At 48.6% G+C, this 24,801-nt stretch overlaps 1 protein-coding gene across 1 annotated transcript in view; it reads left to right on the top strand.

Annotated features, from left to right (window-relative positions):
* The window catches only part of SLC2A4RG (SLC2A4 regulator), a 351,419-nt gene extending 327,322 nt beyond the window's left edge, over positions 1-24,097 (top strand). The window contains exon 9 of the mRNA XM_078651682.1: positions 23,936-24,097. Coding sequence (XP_078507808.1) covers positions 23,936-23,948 — 13 coding nt within the window. The 3' untranslated portion in view covers positions 23,949-24,097. The remainder of the gene's footprint in view (positions 1-23,935) is intronic.
* The last annotated feature ends 704 nt before the right edge of the window (positions 24,098-24,801 follow it).

The following is a 24,801-nucleotide window of genomic DNA, read 5'->3' as shown; positions in this document are numbered from 1 at the left end:
TGAGGATAACGATCTAGAAGATTTTATGTCCACCTTGATGTTTCATTCACATGTTTAACGGTAAATGGTCATTAAACTGCTTCTCAAAATTCTGGTCTGAACCCATAGCTCATCATGGTGTTGGAATACAGAAGCATTTGTATTTGATTACAGCAAATGCTTCCTTTTATTCTTTAAGAATGTTTTCAGTGTTACCTCGCTCTTCGGCCAGTAACATGATCATCAACGTTGGTATGACATGCCAAGTATGTCCCCGATAGAGCCCCAATATCACAGTAACATTTGCCATTCTAACAGAAGCTACTTCGAAGACTTTCACCCTTCTCCATTTCATGCCCACTTTGCAGCCTTACAATTCAGCAAAGGAGGGTTGCGGTTGAGTTCGATGTAGGGGAGGCAAGGAACCTCCCCCTGAGCTGTAGGTTGCGTGGAGGAATTTTGCTTGGACATCTTGCATCATTCCTTTACATTACCAAGGAGAGAAAGAGTGGGATCGTAGAACGGTGTTCTCCTTATGGAGAGCATCAATGGTAATATCTTTCATCATATATACCTCTTCCTATTCAGACTCTCCTACCCAGAGGATGAAAAGGAAAGCGTTACCTGTGACTACTGGTTTGTTGTCTTTGGTATTGTAGATTTATATGCTGCACACCATCTGGCGACCTAGTATAGGGCTCCAATTTTTACAAGCAGATTTTGATTGCAGAAGGAGCTTTTGGTTTCTATGAGACACATGGTACGTTCCCTGGACAGCTACAATGCACCAGGATATAGAACGCCACCTCAGATTGTATTTTCCCCCTCAAGGATAGTGAAGTGTCATAATCTCAGTGTACTGTAGAGGAAACATGCAATTTCTATAGTACATATAAGGAAAGGAATATGTTACTTACCCAGTAAGCCTCTGTTCGTGGCATAGAGTGCTGTAGATTCACATACTAAGCATACTACCGCTGTCGACTGTTGGGTTCGGATGTGAGCAAGTTGTTTTTCTTCGAAGAAGTCTTTTGAGTGATGAGCCAAAGTGAGTCCTCCTTAGTGATAATGCACATAGGCATCGGCTCCAGTGTTAGATTGTTTTCCCGCAGGCGGGTGAGACTGGAGTGATAGTAATTATCAGTAAAGAGATGACCATGCAAATGAAATAGTGTAAAGGAACTGCAACAACCACCGGTATCCGGGAGGAAGGTGGGGCATGTGAATCTACAGCACTACATGCCACGAACAGATGCTTACAGGCAGTGATTAATTTGTAACTGAATATGTGCCAGGGCTCAAAACTTTGCTCAAACTCCCCCCCACAAAGTTACCAAACTATGGGGCAGATTTACAATAAGTGGCACATCCCTGCATATCGGCAGGGATGCGCCCCTTATTGTGCACCACGCCTCCGCCACTATGGATGCGCCGCATTTACAATGCGGCGCACCATGGGGCAAAAACGGCACAGATGCGTCACGCATCTGTGCCGTAAAAGTGGCACATTGCTGGAGTTGCGTCACAAGCGCAACGCAGCTCCAGCAATGCTCTAGGGGGGCCTATTCTTACAATGCTGCGTCAATCCTTACGCGTTCTTCAAGCAGGCGCAGGGTTTTGACGCAGCATGGGCCCCAAAGTGACGGAGTGAAATCTTGTAGATTTCACTCAGCCACTTTTAGGAGGTGTTCCCGCATTGGAACGCCCCCCCCCCCGTGCCAGAACGCCTCCTTTTGACGCAGGGCTTAGATGCGTCACGTTGTAAATGTCCCGCACCATGGCGCATCTTTTGTGCCGCCACTGCGTCACAAAAGTGACACAATGGCGGCGTAAAAGAGGCGCAAGGGGCTTGTAAATCTGCCCCTAAGTATCTTTATTCCACATCATGCATTTTCCACCCGTCACCCTACACTCCCTGTTACCATACACACTTTACCTAATTCTTGCATGTTATTTTTCTTCCACTGTTTCCCTCTTTCATACTGTATTTCTATATTTTTCTTCCTCCTTCTTTCGCTGTCCTATTCTGGGTCAACTATGATAAAGGCCTCCCAAAATGAGTACCAGTCAGTCCCATCAGCCACCACCAGAGCACTGGCTGTTGGTGTGACCAATTTCTTCATTCAGTAAGGTGAAAGGAGGATAAGGGTATTGATGGCCGAAAGTTTTGAGATAAGCACTGGTGCTGCTAATGCTAACTAATTGTAATCGGTAACTGTGGCAGTAAGGAAGGTTGCAAGAGGATGTGATTACAAATAGATATAGGGGTGGCTGCCCAGATACTGTGCAGTCTCCTACAGCATTGCCAGAACTCTAGATGCTTTGTGAAGAATTTAGTAGTGTCCAGAGCATTGCTTCTTTAAAGTGAATGTATGGTATGTTATTATTTTAAGTTCTAATATTTAACTTTATAAAAATATAATTCAATGAAGCATCTTGAAATGCTCTTTGAAATTTCTGTACATTATTATCTTTTATAAGCTGTTTTCCTGACTTGATATGGAAATTATTTCCTGGAGACATACTTCAACATATGCTTTCTACACAAATTTTACCATAAGATTGTCAATCTACATCCCTTAAGTCCCACAACACTTCACTTTACTCTAATCCAATATAATTTTCAGTACAACACTACCGTGTTTAGACACCGATCGATGTTCTCCCTATGCAAATAGTAAGACTGCCAAATGAAAAAGTCAGGATGCGCTCCTCTGATTAAATTAATATGTCATCTTGTGCACCTTGTCAAGTAACTTTGCTCCTACCTTACCTGCTCGGTGTGATGTGATGTTGGCTGGTCACAGCAAGTCACATTACTGTCACGCTCTAATCTTCTGTGCGAGTCACAACGGCATCTAAAGTTCAGCATCGCCTGTCGTGGCCTGCTACCCAGTTGCTCCCTGTAATGCGGTAACTTCCAGGCTCACGGAAGCAGCACAGCAATTAGAGTGCTGGTGTGTTTTTATGTGCAAAAACACAGTTGATGGACAGAATGTAGAACAATGTCATACATTCACCCCAGTACAAGGATCTGGGCCTAAATCCATCGTTTTTTTGCACTCCACACCACCCTGGGTTAGACACTGGCTATATGCAAATCAGCTCTGACCCTGTGCCTCATGGGAACAGTCCAGTCCGAACTACCAAGCCATGTCTTTCCCAGACCGGAATCAAGCATCCAAGGACCGGTTTCTGGCTATCAGCCTGGATAGTTTGACTCCAGTGGTGTGGAGAGCCTGGGACTCACGCCTGAGCATACCCAGCCCACTCGGGGTGAAAATTGCAAAAAACACAGTTGATGGACAGAATGTAGAACAATGTAATACATTCACCCCAGTACAAGGATCTGGGCCTAAATCCATCGTTTCTTTGCACTCCACACCACCCTGGGTTAGACACTGGCTATATGCAAATCAGCTCTGACCCTGTGCCTCATGGGAACAGTCCAGTGTGTTTTTATATAGCACTGCAGACTGCAGTACACCATCCATCTGACATGGACTGTACTTTAAAGTAATCTATTCCGTTCGAGGCACGCGTGGCTGTAGATACACATGCCCTGCATAGACTGTAAAGCCGTTCCTCTCCAAAAGTGATGGCTAGCCAGTGGGTGTTGCAGTTGTTTGTAAGAGAGTGGTCTGCTGCCTTCCCTACATTGGCTTGTTGGCGTGCTAAACCATCCACAAAATAATGTTAATGTGAAAGTGTGGTGTAGACCATGTAGCTGCCTTACAAATGTCAGTTATTAGGATATTACCCAGGAAAGTCATGGAAGCACCTCTTTTATGAGTAGTGTCTGCCATAGGGTGTGTAGGTAAAGTCCTTTTACCTCTGGCGTAACATATCTGAATGCATTTAATTATCCATCTGGAAATGCCAGATATGGGCTTTCCGGTGTGAGGGGGCGAAAAAGCAACAAAGAGTCATTTTGTTTTACAACTTTAGTTTTGCCAATATAATACATCAGAACGCTTTTGACATCTTGGGTATGAAGAGGTCTTTCTGCAACTGAATCAAGGTGCTGAAAGAAAACTGTTATTTTAAAAGATTGATTGAGATGGAAAGAAGAAACCATTTTTGTAAGGAATTTTGAGTTGCTTTCAAGGACCACCCTATATCTGTGTAGCTGGAAGAAAGGTTCTTCCAAGGTTAATGCCTGGAGCTCACTGACACCACTAAGGGGCATATTATCAAGCGGCAGCGATAATTATCGCTGGCCACTCTTAGCGCAAGCATAAATATTGCCGGCTATCGCTGGATTATATCGCAGCGATAGGGCATTATCATCAACACTTATCTCCAATGCGATATAAAATCCAGCGATAGCGGAAAAATATGTGATTATCGCTGGAAAACCCGCGATAATCACACAGTGATAGACGAATCCTTGTAGATAGGGCAGGGTGGTCTCATCCTTATCTACCACCCATAGGCTATAATGGCTTAGTAAGATTCAGAGCAGGCGTAATTAAACCTGCGATAAGCGCGGTTAGTGCTTCTTTTATTGTCGCTACACAGGTTAGCGAACAGATTGATAATAGGAGAAATGTCTGTTAGCGTCATTTTCCATGTTATTTCTGTCAGTTACGCCCACTTTGCATATCATTAACGTTGCAAAGCTGGGCATTGAGGAAACGGGCGTAGAGGCATAGAATCACACATGCTAGCGTGTCCTTGCTGATAGTGCGATAAAATTATCGCCGCTTTTCACCCGAAGACGGACACTAAAGTGATGATAATTTTATCGCGGGGCCTTGATAATATGCCCCAAAGTGAGGTAATGGGCACCAAAAAAGCAACCTGCCAAGACAACAATTAGAGGGGACAGTTATGCAGTGGTTCAAACGGTGGACCCATAAGTCTTGTAAGTACAATATTGATATTTCATGCGGATCCTGGTGGAAATCTAGGTGGAATTTCTCTTTTAAGGCCGTCCATGAATGCCTTAACTGGTACCTTGAACAAAGATAAGTGTTGCCCATTTTGGAGATAGGCAGTAATCGTGCTAAATGTAAACATATAGAAGTGTAAGCGAGGCCACAGCTCTGCAAATGAAGATGGTAGCATACAATGTTTTGCACAGTTGCATCAAATGGAGTAATTTGTTTACTGCAACAGTAGAAAACACATCTTTTCCACTTTGCTGCATAACATGCTCTAGTTGTAAGACTACGAGCGTCTTTAAGAATGGAAGATTAAAGTTACCAAATTCTATGTTCACACAAGCTAAATCGCAACATTAAGCTCCTTCAGATTTGGGTGCCTGATTTCTCCATGGTCTGAGTGAGAAGGTTCGGGTTGAGGGAAAGTTTCTCGTGGGAAACTACAGAGAGTTCAAGCAGTATAGTGAACCATGGTTGGTGAACCTAAGTGGGAGCTTCTAGAATGGGGTGAGAGATGTTTGTCTGACCCTCCGAACCACAAAAGGAAGAAGAGGGAGCAGCAAAAAATCATAGGCAAATATCCCAGACCAGTTCATCCACAGATTATGGTCTTTGGATAGTGGGCGTTGGTACCTGGAGGCGATGTCTGGGCATTTTGCATTGCCCGCAGTTGCGAACAGGTCTATCTGTGGAAACCCTCACTAGTGAAAGTATGGGAGAAGGACTTGTGAGTGCAGTAGTGACTCTGAATGGGAGCACTTTGAACTGGTAATGCCTTCCAGCTATAACCGATCTGAGATATTTGTGATGAGCTGAATGGATTGGGATGTGGATGTAAGCGTCCTTTAAATGTAGTGCTGACAAAGTCGACTTTTTGAAGCAGTAGGATCATGTGCTGAAGAGTGACCATATGGAAGTGTTCTGATAATATCTGATGATTTAAGGGCCTAAGATTTAAGATGGGCTATAGTGATCGGTCATTTTTTGGAATTAGAATTTACAGGGAGTACACTCCCGAACCTTGATGTTGAAGATGGACAGGCTCTATGTCTCTTTTAAGCAAAAGAACTCCCACTTCTTGTTTGAGCAGGTTTTGACGTTCTGTCGAGAGATTGTGTCTGCGCAGTGGAAGGTTTTGAGGGGTGGTCATAAGATACTGACAATCACGATGTTGGATAATGTCCAACACCCACGGATCTGGTGGTATAGTTTTCCAAGTGGGGAAGAAATATTGTAGTCTGTCCCCTACAGGTGATGAATGGTCGGGGGAATGATAAGAGACTCTGCGTTGAGGTGGAGGGTTCAGAGCGTGTTGTGGCACTCCTACTGCGGCCCTTGGAATTATTTCCTCTATACATTCCTCTGTAGAACCCCATTGATGGGGAGGTTTGTTGCTGCCTCTATGAGGAGATAGAGGAATCAAGTGGTGTAGTTTCGGCACCCTTTTTGTATGAGGGACGCTGTAAGGAGCCACGCAAAGCAGGGGGCTGGAGCACCCTAATTGATTTAGCTACTTCAGTGTCCTCCACCATTTTCTCCAATGCTTGGTCCACATGGGGACCAAAGAAATGCTCTTCAGCAAAAGGCACATTTAATAGTTTTTGTTGCACCTCCAGCTTTAAGCCAGATATACGTAGCCAAGCATGTCTATGCAACAACACAGTTGTATTGATGCCCCTGGATGCTGTGTCCGCTGAGTCTAGGGCACACCTGATTGAACTGTTGGAGAGAGGCATTTTCCCACAGTATCATATCCCCTTTTTTTTAATACTCCTCAGGGAGGTGTTGGAGGAGCGCCTCGATTTTGTTCCAATGTGCCCAGTCATATCTTGCTAACAAGGCTTGGGTGTTAGTAATACGCCAGCGATGGGAGGATTGTGCTACCACCCACTTCCCTGAAGCTTCAATAGGTTTGAACTCCTTGTCAGGTAGAGGAGCATCTGTTGATGATTGTGAATTGAGCCTTTTACAGGCATTAGATATAAGCCGCGAGTCTAAGGAAAGCTGACCCTTGATGTAAATAAGACCCGAGGGTGCTGGTCTATATGTCGTCGGAATATCGCAGCATGCCCTTGAGCATAGGAAGAAATTAGCAGAATGTATGCGGCATGGACAACATTTCAAAAAGAAAATCGTTCCCAATAGGTTCTTTGTGGAAAAGGATCGGGTGATATCCGCTGCTTTAATAATGAGGTCTTGAAAAGAAGCATCATCATCAGGGGGTATAGATCTGGGTCAGTATCACGCGGGGATCAATGCTAGTTATTCCAAGGAACTGTGGGCTGTGGATATGAATCATCGCCACCAACCCCCTGCACTCCTCATTCCCCCCAACTCCTTAAAGCAAAAACAACCTGTAATGCTTGAGACCAGCATTAAAAGTCCAAAGTGTGCACAGATTGTGATTTACAGCTATTCATGCTCCAACATATATTTAGGTCCTGTGACCCTGAGGAATCTTCAGGTTCATCATCCTCACTGTGATTACTTTTTTCCCCATCCTCCTGGTTGAAAGACGGTTCATGCAAGATCAGAGTTTGAGGTGAGGTGCAATATTCAAAGGCGAGGAGGACAGAATAACTGATCCTGCAGTAACTAAGAAATTATAATTTGGCGCAGCTGGTTTTGTCATCAATTTATAATACCAACGTATGATGGCTGTATTGCTGGCAATCAAGATGATGGTTAAGAGTGAATTCCTCATTGATGGGACAGTTGATAAGGTGGTGGAGTGCTTGGTTAACTACTAAAGTGATATTGGTTATGATAATTTCTGAGTTGCCAAGGAAGAAGTCAATAAGCTGGACAGTGGCAAAGGCACTTTTATTTGATGGATGAGCCGCACGCACTGAGCAGATGATGATGCTACAGTTAATGATGCAGTGCTCAATTGTATTTTTGGCAGGCAATAACATTTCAGTGCATTTTCAGGAAGCACAGACGGGTTTGCACTCGGGGAGGAATGAGTGCTCTTAGAGGTCTGTCTTAATTTTCTAGGCTACTAATTTCCCCTCCTGTTTCTTCATGACTTTGGAGGGAAGAGAAAGAGGTTGCCGTGCGTACACCGGCTCCTAAACTGAAAATTGGGCACTTCGAAAGGAGAACTCTAGGGCGGATTTATTGTTCTTTCATGCAATGCAGCAGTAGATGCTTTGTGTGAAAAGGAGAGGGGAGAAAAGCTCCATATTTACAAAGATTTGGAGCATTTCTGTGCTCTCCTTGCGCGGGTGCACTGTGGGCTTGCCTAGTGCCAGCTCAGGCACCCTTTCACTATAGTGCAAGGGTGTATGAGTTACCGCCCGCTGAGCCTTCACCAGGCGAGGTCGCCCCCACTCCGCTGCTCCTGCCCGCTGCCTGCCTGAGCCCTGCTCTGCTTCCTCGCTGCTGCCTCGTTGCTGCCTTGCCTCGTTGCTGCCTTCTGCGTCTTTCCCCCTCCTGCTGCCTCGTTGTTGCCTTCGTCGTTTTCCTTCTCCCCTCTGCTGCTACACTCGTCTTTTCCCTTCTATCCTGCCTGCTTGCCCTCTGTGTATCCCTTTCCCCCCTCAGCTATCCGTGTGTCTCCTCCCGTCCGCCGGACGACCCAGCCGCCGCTGAGCCGCCCTCAGACCTCCTTCCCGGCACAGTCCTCCGCCGACTCCGCCCCCCTCCTGCCCATTGGCCGCCCCGCTCCCGCCACCCAGCTGACCCGCCCTCCCGGCTCCTCACTTATGACGCCCCCAGAGCGACCGCGCAGCGGACGCGCACAGCGGGAGCGCCGAAGGTGCGCCAAAGGTAAGCCCGTCTGCGCCCGTCCGTGCCTGGCCCGCGCCCAGTGCCAGGACCCCCTGCCCCCGCAGACACCAGCCCACCCGCCGGACCTACGACGCCACCGAGCTCAACGCACTCAACGCTGGCCGGATCCCGAAGTGCTACCGAGCCTCCCCGAGACGCACCCACGGACCCTTCTGCTGCCACTCCTGCAAGTTCACCTGCATCCGGACCTGCCCTACACCAGCACCGACCAAGACGAGCACCAGCAGCAGCCACCTGAAGTGCATCCTGCTCAACACCCGCTCCGTCCACAGACACGCCGTCGAGCACTGGAACCTGCTCGATACCACAGCCCCTGACGTCGCCTTCCTCACGGAAACCTGGATGAACGCCTCCTCAGCGCCCGACATCGCCATCCCGGACGGATACAAGATCACCCGAAGGGACCGCGTCAACCAGACAGGAGGAGGCATCGCCATCATCCACAAGAACACCATCCGCATCACGACCAACACCGACGACACCCTTGCACCCGCCGAACACCTGCACTTCCAGATCCACATCAACTCCAAGACCACCCTCAGAGGCACCCTCATCTACAGACCCCCGGGACCACGCACACAATTTAGCGAAGACATCGCCGACTTCATCAGCCCGCACGCCCTCCCCTCCGCTGACTACATCCTCCTCGGGGACCTCAACTTCCACCTGGAGAACAACAACGACCGCAACACCACCACCCTGCTGGACAACCTCGCAAACCTCGGACTCAAGCAGCTGGTTACCACCCCCACCCACTACGCCGGACACACACTCGACCCCGTGTTCTCATCCAGCAAGGACATCACCTTCAGCCACGCCACCGGACTCCACTGGACGGACCACAGCTGAGTCCACTTCAGCTTCAGAAGGACCACGATCCACCACCACCAGCAACAGGTTGCACGCAGAAGCTGGAACAAGATCACTGCCGACCAGCTCGCGACCTCCCTGAGCAAGAACCCCCCCACCGGCACAACAAACCCCAGCCAGGCGGCCACCAACCTCGCAAAGTGGATCAGCAACTGCGCAGACGACCTCGCCCCTCTGAGGACCCCGCCTAGCAGACCCGGCAGCAAGAAAGCCCCATGGTTCACCGACGAACTCAAGAGCTCCAAGAGGAACTGCCGAGCCCTCGAGAAAGCCTGGCGCAGAGACCCAACGCAGGACAACATGACTGCCCTCAAGCTCGCCACCCGAAAACACCACCAACTGATCCACGCCACCAAGAAAACTGCATTCAAGGAACGACTGGACAACAACGCACACAACAGCAAGGAACTCTTCAACATCGTTAAAGAGCTCTCCAACCCCAACGCCGGAATCAACGACACCGCCCCCTCACAAGACCTCTGCAACTCCCTCGCCGCCTACTTCTACAACAAGATCGCGGACATACACAACAGCTTCGGCACTCAACCAACGCATGCCACGACCGAACCACCGCCCCCCTCACCACCACCCTCGGCGCCTGGACCCCGATCAGCACCGAAGACACCATCCGCACGATGAACTCCATCCACTCTGGATCTCCGACCGACCCTTGCCCTCACCACGTCTTCAACAAAGCCGACACTGTCATTGTACCCCACCTGCGGGACATCATCAACACCTCCTTCGACACCGCTACCTTCCCGGAGAGCTGGAAGCACGCCGAACTCAGCGCCTTACTCAAGAAGCCATCAGCCGACCACCACCGACCTCAAGAACTACCACCCCATCTCGCTGCTCCCGTTTCCTGCAAAAGTCATCGAGAAGACCGTCAACAAACAGCTGGCCGCCTTCCTCGAGACGAACGGATCCCTCGACCTCTCGCAGTCTGGATTCCGGGCCAACCACAGCACCGAGACCGCCCTGATTGCAGCCACCGATGACATCCGAGCTCTGCTCGACAACGGAGAAACAGCGGCCCTCATCCTCCTAGACCTCTCCGCGGCTTTCGACACTGTCTGCCACCGTACCCTAGTGCAGCGCCTCAGCAACGTCGGAATCCAGGAGAAGGCACTGGAGTGGATCATCTCCTTCCTCGCCGAAAGGACACAGAGAGTCCGCCTCCCCCCGTTCAGATCAGAAGCCACCGAAGTCATCTGCGGCGTCCCTCAAGGCTCCTCGCTCAGCCCAACCCTCTTCAACATCTACATGAGCCCCCTCGCAGCCATCGCACGCAATCACAACCTCAACATCATCTCCTACGCCGACGATACCCAGCTGATCCTCTCCCTTACCAACGACCCCGCCACCGCCAGAGCCAACCTACACGAAGGGATAACAGACGTAGCCAAGTGGATGATGAACAGCCGCCTGAAACTGAACTCGGACAAGACGGAAGTCCTCATCCTGGGATCTTCGCCCTCCGCCTGGGACGACTCCTGGTGGCCCCCCGCCCTGGGCAGCGCACCCAAACCTACGGACCACGCACGCAACCTGGGCTTTATCTTGGACTCCTCCCTCTCCATGACTAGACAAATCAACGCCATCTCCTCGTCATGCTTCAACATCCTGCGCATGCTACGTAAGATCTTCCGGTGGATCCCCACCGAAACCAGGAAGACGGTCACCCAGGCCCTCGTCACCAGCCGTCTGGACTACGGCAACTCCCTCTACGCCGGTACCACCGCCAAACTCCAGAAGAGGCTCCAGCGGATCCAGAACGCCTCAGCACGTCTTATCCTGGACATCCCCCGCCGCAGTCACATATCCGGACACCTGCGAGACCTTCACTGGCTCCTGGTCAATGAGAGAATCACCTTCCGTCTCCTCACCCACGCACACAAAGCCCTACACAACCAAGGACCAGGATACCTCAGCAGCCGCCTCAACTTCTACGCTCCCACACGCCAGCTTCGATCGACCGGCCACGCCCTCGCCGCCGTCCCCCGCTTCCGAAGAGCCACCAGAGGAGGAAGGTCCTTCTCCTACCTGGCCGCCAAGACTTGGAACTCCCTCCCGACCCACCTCCGCCTGACCCAGGACCACCTCGCCTTCAGGAAGCAGCTCAAGACCTGGCTGTTCAAGCAGTAGCGAACCCCCCCCTCCCCTAGCGCCTTGAGACCCTCCGGGTGAGTAGTGCGCTTTATAAATGCTTTGATTGATTGACAAGCAGGATTGTTTTGGGGCTAAAAGGGACACCTTCCTGCACAAAAACAATCCTAGAGGCATATCCCTCTTTCTGTGTGTTCTACAGAATGCAGGACATGTATAAAGAGGAATTAACTGGGAGAAATAAAGGTATTTTTCTTAGTTACACATCTGTCAGGAAAGCATATAATTTTGGAGCAAACCCAGGTTTAGAAGTCTGCGGTCTAAATACATGGATGGGTGCATGTGAACATTCCTGTTCTACCTAAGTAACGCCTATCCGATGCAAACTGATGCAACGTAGTGCTATGCTCTGCGTTACTTTGTATTTACTAAACCACGTAAAGTGGCTTTATGTGGCTTAGTGCATCCCAGTTAAGGACTTGCGTCATGTAAGGACAATGCAACTCCAAGTAAATCTGCCCTCATTTATTACTGTAACAAAAAAATTGCAGAAAGGGCACTGTAAATTTTAACAGCTGTGGGCGTTTGGAGTAAGGTGCAGGCACAACATACACTGCACGAGTACCATCAACAATGATTTTCATAGAACCACAAGTCTGTCAGAGCTTAAAGATTTTTTATTTTGCTGGGTATAGTGGACATGGTAGAGACTCAGACGAAGCGAGGCTTCAACATCTGGAGACTGGAACTGGAACACAGGCATGCCTCTGTACCCCTTAAAGTAAGAAAGAGGACAGGAAACGAAAATCACCAAGGATGGAAGAAAGGTTCCACAAAAGTCCTTATCTGGAAATTTGTCAGTTAAAACTTCCTTCTCACCATATTTGAGAATAACGCGTAAGGCTTTTCTTCAGAAAGAGCAGAGCGGTCACAGCACTTTCACTGGATGGATGTGCAGTAGCACATTTAAGATATGGAGGCCACTGTACAGTGTACCTCAAAGCCTCACCACCTCATTGGCTCTCATGATGTAATGCTAAAATAAGTGAATTGTGCCAGTGCCCTCAACATTTACTACCAAGGTTACTCATCTCTATGAAAGTAATTGATTCAACCGTGTCAATATATGATAAATCGGAGAACACCACATTTATTGCACCACCAAACATAACCTTCTGTAGTAGGGGATCTCTGTGTATAGTCATAATCTAGTGAATAGTCCCGCCCATGTGCGCGGACCCCGGAGCAATCAAAAATAATCTCTTAAGTTGTCCAAACATGCAGAACTGCACAGACACTTAAGAGAGAATTTAAAGACAGATAATGCAGCCTATATCCACAGGCTACACTGTCCAGTACTTCAACTAGAAATTCCACCAAAAGTCCACAAACAGCACAGCCTGTCCAGGGTTTTCTTACAGAGAAAACCTTGCCTGTAACAGTAAAACCCTCTGGAATGATAGAGAGGAAGAAGTGGACAGACAAGCCCCATAGGCTGCCATTATGTGGCTCAAAACAGGATACTGTGCCTTTAAGAGAACTTTCCAGAAGCCTCACAGTATCCCAGAATGCACTGCAGGTCCCTTCCACCTTCAGTTCTTTTTTCCGGCTCCTGCTAGCAGGACCCTGGAGCATTAGCTCTTCTTTTTTGAGCTTTTTCTATATTATTTTTGTGATAAATTTGGATTTTTACAGCTTCACTCGACGTCTTTGGCCTTTATCTACATTCTGCTGTGTTTTTTTGGCAGAATTTCTGCAGTATTCTTGTCTTATACTACTTCTAGTCTGACAAGTGCTTGTCTGCAGCTGTACTAAAGGCCAAAGCTGAAGCTCACAGGTTTGTATTCTGTGTTTGCCTGTGTCTTTTGACACCTGTCTTCTCTGTGACTTCTTTTCTGGGAAGCTTTGGCTCCCAGGTTTAGAACAGAGGAGTTTGAAGGCATCTTCAGCCTCTGGGTAAGGAGAGGGTGGGTCCTCTACCGAGTCCCATGCTGTAACCTCTGGGGTTCTCCCCGGTAAAGGCACGTCTGAGCTATGACGCGGTTCCGGTCGGCTTCGAGGACGTGGAGCGTCATGGAGATGCCTCGGCGTCGTGGAGATACCTCGATGTCGATGGAGTGCCTCGACGTCGATGGAGTACCTCGACGTCGATGGAGTACCTTGACGTCGGTGGGGTGCCTCGACGTCGATGGAGTGCCTCGACGTCGGTGGGGTGCCTCGACGTCGGTGGAGTGCCTCGACGTCGGTGGAGTGCCTCGACGTCGGTGGAGTGCCTCGACGTCGGTGGGGTGCCTCGACGTCGATGGGGTGCCTCGACGTCGATGGGGTGCCTCGACGTCGATGGAGTGCCTCGACGTCGATGGGGCAGTGATGCTCGACGTCATGGAGCAGTGATGCTCGACGTCATGGAGCAGTGATGCTCGACGTCATGGAGCAGCGATGCTCGACGTAATGGAGCAGCGATGCTCGACGTCATGGAGCAGGGATGCTCGACGTCATGGAGCAGTGATGCTCGACGTCATGGAGCAGTGATGCTCGACGTCATGGAGCAGATATGCTCGACGTCACGGGGCAGGTATGCTCGACGTCACGGAGCAGGTATGCTCGACGTCACGGAGCAGTGATGCTCGACGTCACGGAGCGGTGATGCTCGACGTCACGGAGCGGTGATGCTCGACGTCATGGAGCGGTGATGCTCGACGTCATGGAGCGGTGATGCTCGACGTCATGGAGCGGTGATGCTCGACGTCATGGAGCGGTGATGCTCGACGTCAGGGAGCGGTGATGCTCGACGTCATGGAGCAGTGAGGCTCGACGTCATGGAGCAGGGAGGCTCGACGTCATGGAGCAGTGATGCTCGACGTCATGGAGCAGTGATGCTCGGCATCATGGAGCAGTGATGCTCGACGTCATGGGACAGTGATGCTCCTTTTGGGGCGTTGGTCCCTTGGACTCCGCTATCTTCCATTGGGTCCAGACGTCACGGTTATGGATGTCTCGGTGTTTGACACCGTGGTGACATTTTGACGTCGGAGTGTTGGTTATCGTAGAGACAGTCACTGTCTTAGTAATGGTGACGTCGTAGTGAAGTCAACGTCATGGGTTACAGCCGCGGAACACTTACCGGTGCTTGCGGCCTGGGTCTTGTTCCAGGCCTCGCTCCGTGGTGAGCCCCTCTTCGTAGTAGGGGACTTTGTGTTCCCGGCACCGTCCACTCACGACGCCGAGCAGTTGATCGGCATCGAGGAACCCTTCTGATGGGAGTCTGTGGCTACTCACCACGTGTGAGCGAGGGACGTTGGTCCTTTTTTGCTTTGTTTTGAGTATTCGCATGCCTACTCATCGGCTAGGCAGGGGCCTTTGGCCCCTCAGTCTGCGAATCCCCGTGCCTTGATGCCGGGGATGCGTCTTCCTCGAGTACGGGGAGTCCCTCTCCGACTCTTAACTGGTTGGCGGTACTTAGCTTTGGTCCGCTACCACCTGCCAGGAGGTTCTGGCTTCGAATGTATTTCTGACTTGGTCGCAGGGGTGGCGGCACGTAGACGTCATGCTGTGGCCCGCTGTTGCTGGGCGGTTGTGGTAGGATCCCTGTGTGGGGGTGTGTTCTTCACCGATTTATGGTTCCCCTGCCAAGAGACAGAAGGGAAGCCTTACAAGAGACCTGATGGTTTCAGTTCTAAGCATCGGTGTCGGAGCGGAGTTTTCTCTCCTGCCGACCCCCAAGTATTGTGGGTTTGTCCTACGTTGCCATACTTGTTTTCGTCGGACGTCTCTGCAGCCTGCGGCTCAGCAGGGTGCTTCTACTCTCCCGTTCTTTGGGCAACCCTTGGGCTGCCATTGGGGTAGTGAGTGGCCCGCATAAGTCTGACTCGAGACTTTTGGAAGGCTGTAGGTTTGGGGCGTGGAGACCGGCTTGAGGCCTCCTTCCCTTTCTAGCGGCGTTTTTCCTCCCAGGGTTTGTCTGTGGTCCCGGGCCGCCTTTAATACTTCACAAGTATATTGTGCGCATACGCGGGAGAGCTTGTTGCTCCTCGGCGAACAAAGGCCGGCCGGGTCTAAGTCAGTCTTCGGTTCATCAGCCCTTCTCCAGCTATTCCTCCGGTCAGCTCGCAGTTTCAGCTGCGCGAGCTACAGGCGGAGGCCGATATCCTGTTCAGGAAAAGGGCGATAGGAGACGTGCCTCTGTCTCAAGGGGAAGAGGTCTGTACTCCCGGTTCTCTCTGGTTCGCAAGAAGGACAAGAAAGAGTTCAGGTCCATTCTGGATTTGTGACAAGCAAACAGGTGGATTCGCAGAGAGAGGAATTTCGCATGCTATCGTTGCATCAGGTTTTCTCCTCAGCTGCAACAGGGAGATTGGCTCTGTCATAGGTCTACACGATGCGTACTTCCGGCGATTCCGAGTCGGCACCAATCATTATCAGTACACAGTACTGCCAGTCGGGCTGCCCTCTGCGCCCAGAACATTCTCGAAGTGCATGACGGTGGTAGCTGCACACCTGAGGATAAACGAGGTGTTTGTCTACCCGGACCTGGACGATTGGTTGATCAAGGCCTCCTCTTTCTCGGAAGCTCTAGCACACTTCCAGAAGACGTGCGTTCTTTTGAACAAGCTGGGGTTGCACATCAACATGTCCAAGGCTGTCCCGATTTCGGTCCAGTGCATACAGTACTTGGGAGCCTCCATCGATACGCTGTCAGCAAGCGTGTCTCCTTCGGAGGAGAGACGATTATCACTCCTTCGGAAGGCTTAGGCTCTTATGACCGCTCCATCTACAACAGTGGGGACGGTGTCTTCTCTACTGGGGTCGATGGCCTCTGGTATCTTCCTCACGCCACACGCACGGCTGCACATGAGACCTTTGCGGAGTGCTTGGAGGATCAGTGGGATCAGAGGAATGGATCTTGGGACGACAGGATATGACTGTCTCTGCATGCGCTTCAGTCTCTGAAGTGGTGGTGTTCGGCGGAGAATCTCCTCAGAGGGGTTCCCTTTCACAAGGACATTCCCGCACACACTATCGTGACGGATGCGTCTCGCCACGGCGGGGGGGGGGCACATTCCGGAGACTTACGGATACAAGGAATGTGGTCCCCGTTGGAGTCCACGTATCACATCAATTTACTGGAACTCAGAACTGTTCACTTGGCACTGAATGCGTTTCTTACGTCCTTCCAGACCAACTCTCTGCTTGTACAGACGGACAATACGCCCACGATGTATTGCCTCACCAAGTAGGGGGGTTCGAGATTGCGCACTCTGTCGCAGGAGGCGCAGGCGATCTGGCGCTGGCTTCTAGCCGGAGGACTGACGATCATGGTTACCCATCTGCTAGGTGTGCAGAAGGTTCGGACAGTCGCACTGAGCAGTCTGATTCAGGAAGACCACTAATGGGTCATAAACGACGAAGTACTAGGAGAAGTCTTCGCATGGTGGGGGACTCCAGACGTAGATCTGTTCTCCACCGCCGAAAGCAGCAAATGCTGAGACTTCGCCTCCGGGTACTACCAGCAGGGGACGCTGGGGTATGCGTTATGGATTAACTGGTCGAACAGCTTTCTGTACGCTTTTCCGCCCATTCCCCTGATTCCGGCGGTACTCATCAAACTGTCCCAGTCCAGGGCGCGGATGATCCTGATTGCCCTGGAATGGCCCAGGCAGTGGTGGTTCACGGACCTGCTTCACCGGTCTCTCCTTCCTTAGATACGGCTGCCGTGCAGGCCGGATCTTCTCACGAAGTTCGGGGGGAAGATGTTGCACCCCAACCTCTCGTCTTTGAGTTTGGCGGCATGGCTCCTGAGTAGTGCGTTATGTCCATTTGAATCTACCAGAAGTTTGTATGGACATACTGAAGGAGGCTAGGCGACCTTCCACTAGGACTTCTTATGCTTACAAGTGGAAGAGGTTTTTGCATCTGGTGCAAGTTCAAGGACTATGACCTACGGACATAGAAGGAAGATGTCATCCTTCCGTATCTTCTACACCTGGCGCAATCTGGCCTTAATGTCCATTGCATTGAGGTTCATCTTGCTGCGCTGACGGCCTACAGGACATGGCCTTCACAGACTTCCTTCTTTCAGGTCCCTGTGATCAAAGTGTTTTTTGGAAGGCTCGAAGACAGTGTTCCCTGCTGTCCGGCTTCCTTCGTCTTCATGGGAATTGGACGTGGTGCTGTCCTGATGGATGAAGGGGCTTTTTGAACCTATTCATAAGGCTTCATTGCAGCACCTGTCCTGGAAGGCGGCGTTCCTCGTGGCCATTACATCGGCCCGCAGGGTGAGGGAAATTCAGGCGTTGTGTGGCCAGGAACCTTATACTGTATTTCATGCTGCTAAGGTTGTTCTGCGTACTCACCCTAAAAGTTCTTCCGAAGGTTATATCGGACTTCCATGTTAACCAGACTATAACTTTGCCTACGAGTTTTCAGGATCCTTCATCTCCAGCGGAACGGTCTCTGCGTTCCCTGGATGTTAGGAGGGTGTTGAAATTTTATCTGAATAAAACCAAGGATATTCGTAGGTCAGAATAATTGTTTATCAATTATGGATCAGTCAGGACCGGTCTTGCTACCTCTAAACAGTCCATCTCGAGGTGGATTGTGTCCTGTATACAATTGTGTTACCAAAAGGCTGATAAGACCTTAGGGGGTAAACCTAAGGCTCATTCCACCAGGGGCAAAGCTGCCACGACTGCTTTGCTCCGTAGTGTTCCGCTTGCAGATATCTGCAGGGCAGCCACTTAGAAGTCGGTCCATACCTTTGTTAAGCATTACTGTCTGGACACTGTTGCCAGGGCAGATGCTCGGGTTGGGCAGGCTTCGCTGCGAAATCTGTTCGCACAGTAGTGGTGTTATTTCTCTTTTCTCCACCGCCGCTTTGGTGTGGGGATGGGCTTGCCATTCTATTCACTAGATTATGACTATGCACAGAGATCCCCTACTACAGAAGGAGTAGTTTCTGTCCTGTAACTCCAGTTTTTTAGTAGGGGTATCTCTGTTATAGTCATAAGCGCCCGCCCTCCTCCCCGGTGGAGAGAGATATTCATGTAAGAAATACTACAGGTCTGGCGTGTTACGCCTTCAAAAAGAACTGAAGGTGGAAGGGACCTGCAGTGCATTCTGGGATACTGTGAGGCTTCTGGAAAGTTCTCTTAAAGGCACAGTATCCTGTTTTGAGCCACATAATGGCAGCCTGTGGGGCTTGTCTGTCCACTTCTTCCTCTCTATCATTCCAGAGGGTTTTGCTGTTACAGGCAAGGTTTTCTCTGTAAGAAAACCCTGGACAGGCTGTGCTGTTTGTGGACTTTTGGTGGAATTTCTAGTCGAAGTACTGGACAGTGTAGCCTGTGGATATAGGCTGCATTATCTGTCTTTAAATTCTCTCTTAAGTGTCTGTGCAGTTCTGCATGTTTGGACAACTTAAGAGATTATTTTTGATTGCTCCCGGGTCCGCGCACATGGGCGGGACTATTCACTAGATTATGACTATAACAGAGATACCCATACTACAGAACTGGAGTTACAGGACAGAAACTACTCCTTCCTAACACCAACTAATCTGGAACTGATGCTGGGTGCAGAACAGAGACAGCTACCTTCGAGGTGATGGATGACACCATGGTCAAGCTAGAATGTCATTGAGGGGGTGAAAGAAAGAGGGATCTTCTCCTGCTTCTGAATGCCACAAGGGTTTGACATGGTCTGTCATGGGATGCTGCTTATTCTTATCAATCTTGATTTATCAAGGGGGAGGTTTGCGTAGGAGATGGTGCTCTTCGGTCTAGTTGGAATATTCTCAGTACATGCAAGTGATCCTCCACGTAGGGCCACATTCTAAGATGTGCCATCGACAGGGCTATCTGTGTTCCCATTTCTTTTTAACATCTACATGAAGACATTAAAAGATCTGGTGGACAAGTGGAACATTTCACTCCAACAGTGACCAATGACAACCAAATGATATCTTAAGGTACTACTTTTAGGTGATTTAATAGCAAAAAAAATCTTAGGGCCACTGATCACTGTATGCTTCTGAACTCTTTAGAACATAATCTCTTTCGAATAGATGAGCTTTAAGTAATTTTCTGAATTCACAGTAGTTTGTACAAGAACGAACGTGAAGAGGAAACTTGTTCCAATAGTAGGGAGCAAGGTAGGAGAAAGCCTTTCCTCCACTAGGAGTCAAAACAAATGGGCGTAACACACTTTAAGGCTTTATCATGGGATCTTAGGCTACGGTTAGATGTGTACGCTTTAATTTTTAGTTGCAGATATCATGGCCCTTTTCATTTTAGGGCATTATAGGTAAGGCAGCAGATCTTAAAACAACACATTTTTTCACAGGCAGCCAGTGCAGTTCCTTCAGCAGTGGGGCCGAAGAAGTACCCAAAGGACAATTGAGAACGAGCCTGGCTGCAGTATTTTGGACTACCTGAAGTTTGACAACTAGGGTCTTGTTCTAAACTGCCAAAAAAAGCATTGCCATAGTCTATCCTAATTATTACTAAGGCTTGACTAGAGTCCTTCTGGCAGAAGTTGGAAGATAGGGAAATATTCTGTGCAGAAGGCACGTTATTATAACATACTCCAGTAGTGGCCAAAATGTGTTCTTTCATCATTAGAGCTTGGTCTAGTTTCATACCAAGAGTCTTCACAGATTGTTTGGGAACAGGGGTAGACCCCAGTTGGTAAGGCCACCATTTATCTGTCTAGATGGAGGAAGCCTTTCCAAACCGCATAATCTCCGTCTTGTCTACATTTAATTGGAGATAGTTCTCGTTCCTTCAATCAGAGATGGCTAGCATGCCCAGGGCGAAGCCCTTTTTTGTAGCAGTCAGGTCAGGTTCAAATGTAAACATCAATTGGGTGTCCTCCACGTATGAAATTATTTCAAAGCTGTAACGCTCTGCGATCTTAGCAAGGGGAACCATATAGATATTAAATAAAGTGGGGCTCAAACAGGAGCCCTGCAGGACACCCTTGTCCAATATCGTTTTGCGAAAAGAATATGGGAACAAGATGACAATTTGATGTCTATCTTTCAGAATTTGAGTGCGGCGCCTTGTGTATCGATCTCTCACAGCCATTCCAGCATCCTCGCGCGAGCGTCTGGGTCGAAGGCTGTGGAGAGATATAATAGCACAAGCATGACTGGGTTTCCTGCATCAAGCCCAAGACGCAAGGAATCTGCCACTGCCAAGAGTGCTGTTTCCGTGCTGTGGCCTGGTCATAAGCCGGATTGCAAAGAGTCCAGAATTTAATTGGATTCTAGAACGGCTACTAGTTGTTTGTTAATTAGGCTTTTGTGTCGTTTGCCCAGAAGAGGTAGCAAAGATATGGGGCAGTAATTAGCCAGAAACTTTTGGTCCAGGGTAGGTTTTTAAAAAATAGGACGTACACAGGCAGCCTTCCACTCAACTGGAATGGTGCCAGTTTTCACAGAGCAGTTGAATATTTCAAGGATAACTGGGGCAAGGTAATAGGATAGCAGAGACTTTACTTGAAGGGGGGGGGCACGGAGGGTCAAATGTCCAAAGGAGAGCCTGATTTGGCTGTCGTCCGTGAACTACAGATTTCCTCCAAGGGGAAGGGTGGAAAACTATCTAGGATGTAAGGCACATCCTTTAACTGATCTGAATCAGTACTGGTGTGCCCTCCTCTGGGAGAAGGTGAAGTATTGAATTTTGCATAGATTTGGTAGATTTTCTCCTGAAAAAGGTGGCCAATGAGTCACTGAGTTTCTGTGGAAGACTGGGCACATGCCCATGGGGTGGTAAAGTCTTGAACCATATTAAAAAGTGCTTTAGAGGAGTTTCCTGCCTGTTCAATTTGATTGATAATAGAATTTCGTCTTGCAATTTTGATATTATGATGGTAACAAGATAAGGCTTGTTTATAAATATCCTTATCATGAGGCTTAATACTTCTACGCCAGAGTCTCTCTAAGTTCTTACACCTCAATGTTTCTAGTTTAGCTCAGTGGTAAACCAGGGAGCAGACGGTCGACATTAGATGGAGCTATAGTTTTTATATGGGACTATTGAATCTAAAACTTCAGTTAAGGCAGCGTTGAAAGACTCCAGTAGGTTGGTGACCTCAGAATTACTTTGCGGCAGACTGAAGTGAAAGGCTTCACTAAAAGCCTCGGGAGTGAGTAGCTGCCACGGCCTGTAAGCGGTTGATGTCTGTCTACTATTTCTCTTTGTGTCGAGGCTTTGAGGAGTCTGAACGTGAAAGAAAATATGAACATGATCTGTCCATGTGAGGGGAATTGGTAGCTCACTTTCAAGAAGTTCAGTATTAGAGACTAGCAGGTCAAGTGAGTAGCCCGCGTGTGGCCTCTGACTCGTTGGGACAGACAGTGTTTCCAGGTACGCTAATAGCTTCGCCACTTCAGAATATGTGTTGTCTTCCCGGTGGTAATTAAATTCACCCAGGAGGAGGAGAAATGTTTTAGTGGCTATTTATTCCACCAACTGTTGACTAAAGATTGCTTTATATCCTGGGGTGCGATACATCAAGGCTCCGTTCCAGCTGTCTGTAGCGTAGAACTTTATTTTAAAAATACCTAACTCCATTGAGTCAGGGATGGTCGTTGTAATCCATGTTACATTAATAGTATTTTTAAACGCTATGGCAATGCCTCCTCCTGATTTTAAGCGATACCGAAGGGGATGTTGAATGGAGCGCTTGAGCAAATCAAACACTCACCCCCCGTCAACTGATCTGAGTTTCATCCATCATCATTCTTTAGCTCACTCCACCACCCCAGTTCAGACATGACCATATGCAAATCAGTCTGACCCTGTGCCTCATGGGAACAGTCCAGCCCGAACTGCCAAGCCATGTCTTCCCTGCACCGGAAACAAGCATCCTGGGACCGGTTCCTGATTTTAAACCTCAGCCTAGTTTAATGAACGTAGAATTATCCGGAATAGCTAGGGTAATGGCTGGAAGGTTGGAAGAATTCAGCCATGTTTCCGTCAGGAAACAGATCTCCGGTGCCTGAGAGGTGATTAGATCCCATATCTTGGTTATGTGTTTAGCTAGCGATCTTACATTACAGAGGAGGTTTTCAATACCATTATTAATAGGTTTGGGGCCGGAATCAGTCCCCGTAAGGCTCCCTAGTTCGATGGTGTTTTGAAGATGACAGTTGTAGCACGCCATCGGGCCCTTTAGGATATGGGGTAAGCTACTGGTGCATAAAAATTGTTGAGGGGTGCCAACTTTATTCGGCATCCTCAGTTGATGAAGAATAGCTGATGAGTAGTGGTATCGGTGGGATCTGTTACCTCTTCCCCCAGGAGAGCCAGGGATCCTGGCAGCGTCTAGACGTGGACGGGCTTGCCTTTGGTGCACCTTCAGCGCACCAGCGGCACGTCCGGCCTGGCATCGGCTTTTATAGCCATATGCACTAGAGCGCTGACCACAGCCCTGCCCGATATGCTATCGCCGCACAAACTGCTACTGAAGCTGCGACGGACCAGAAAGCAATGACTCCGTTACTCAATGCGGCAAGAAAGCAGTAAGTGCAGCATCTTCTGAGATCTCTGTGCATCAGACCCTGGTAGCCTAAATTTTAGTTTCTACTCGAGTCTAGCCCCAATCTGTTTTGCTTTTCAACTTTTCTTCTTGCAGAAAATACAACGATGTCGAATTTTTCACTGCCTTTGAACCAGAACCAAACTTTTAGTTCCTTATAGACAAAATTAGTGGAAATACTGGGGCAGATTTATGAAGGCCTTGCGCCGCCGGTGCGTCACTTTTAACATGGGAAAAAGTGACGCACCGGCGGCGCAAGGCCTTCATAAATCTGCCCCATAGTGTTGTTAAGCGTGTCTAGCTTCTACCCTGGCTCTCTCTCTCTCAAGATTACTTTTCCTTAAGATGCTCACGTCCTACACAGAAAACAAAGGCTGGATCGCATGTTCACCATCTCTTTTGACCTGCACTAGCTTTCTTTTGTATTCCTTTTTAAGATTCTCTGCCTTTCCTAAAACGTTCATTCAACAGCCAACCTGACATAACTATTAACAGGTCTTGAAATGCCCCAGAATCACTATAAGCCAAGAGAGTTTGTTTAAAATAAAAAATAAAAAAGCTTTCAAAATGTCATACCTGTGAACACTTGTCTTCTTCCTGCAGAACAACATTTTAGTAAATGCACCACTTTAAAATCAATCTATTTAAAGCTGGTTTGTATTCCCTCTGTTTCTTGTGATTTGTTTTTCAATTGAGTTTTCCACTTACTTTTCCTTCTTCTGTTCAGTTTAATTTATTTTATTACTGTTTTATTGTAGGTTGGTTTTGTAAGAAAACTAGGTTTCAGTCCTTGGCACACACTTGAAATCACACCAGACGGCTAAGGGGTAGCTCTCTCCGGATCTGTGCTAGGCTGGTGCGGAAAAAGAAAGAACTGATGTCCGCGCGCAGGGGCATCGTCTAAGTACGCACCGCGACGTCAATCCAGTGACCACAACGGCGGCGACAGACGCGGAGTCGATTGATGCCACCTACCGACGTGCAGGGGTACAGCTAAAGAAAAATCTCTGGATCCAGACTGCCGCCTGGGGGAAATTCTAAGGGAAGGAATCTACAACTAACTGTCTCTTACAGATATACAGCACATACAATAATCAAAATGGGGTGTATTCTTAAACTGTCCAAGACCGGACTGCTTTGACGTTTGCTGTTATTTGGATGTGAATCAGTAAGAACTGTGGAAATATGGGTGATTTTATGAGTTGCTGATTTTAGGGTGCTGTAAGAATGGAAATGTATTAACTTTATTGCTTTTTGCATATTAATATTTTCCTCTTGGTTTTAGTCCAACTATTAACCATTGGCTATGTTTTGCAAACTGTAGGTGAACTGTTTTTATGACATTGCTCTTGCTCTCATGCCACCACCGCAGAGCAATTGGTGTTTTTTTGGTGTGTACTGTGATTAGGTATATTACAGTCTGAAGGGACCCAAACTGCCTGAAAAAAGTTTATAAAGTGCTAGCAAAGTCACTAATGCATTAAGGCATTGCCATACACACAGAGAAAACCCCCCACAATGAGTAGGAAAAAGGAATAAAGAAAATATAATGTCTATATTTATAATATTTTATCAAAATTGGTAAAAAAATGACATATAACATAATAACATTCCAGCATTAATA

Source organism: Lissotriton helveticus, chromosome 7 (genome assembly GCF_964261635.1).
Source record: "Lissotriton helveticus chromosome 7, aLisHel1.1, whole genome shotgun sequence".
Lineage (NCBI taxonomy): Eukaryota > Metazoa > Chordata > Amphibia > Caudata > Salamandridae > Lissotriton > Lissotriton helveticus.
Note: the sequence above shows the minus strand (reverse complement) of the source record. Positions and strands in the feature narration are given on the sequence as shown.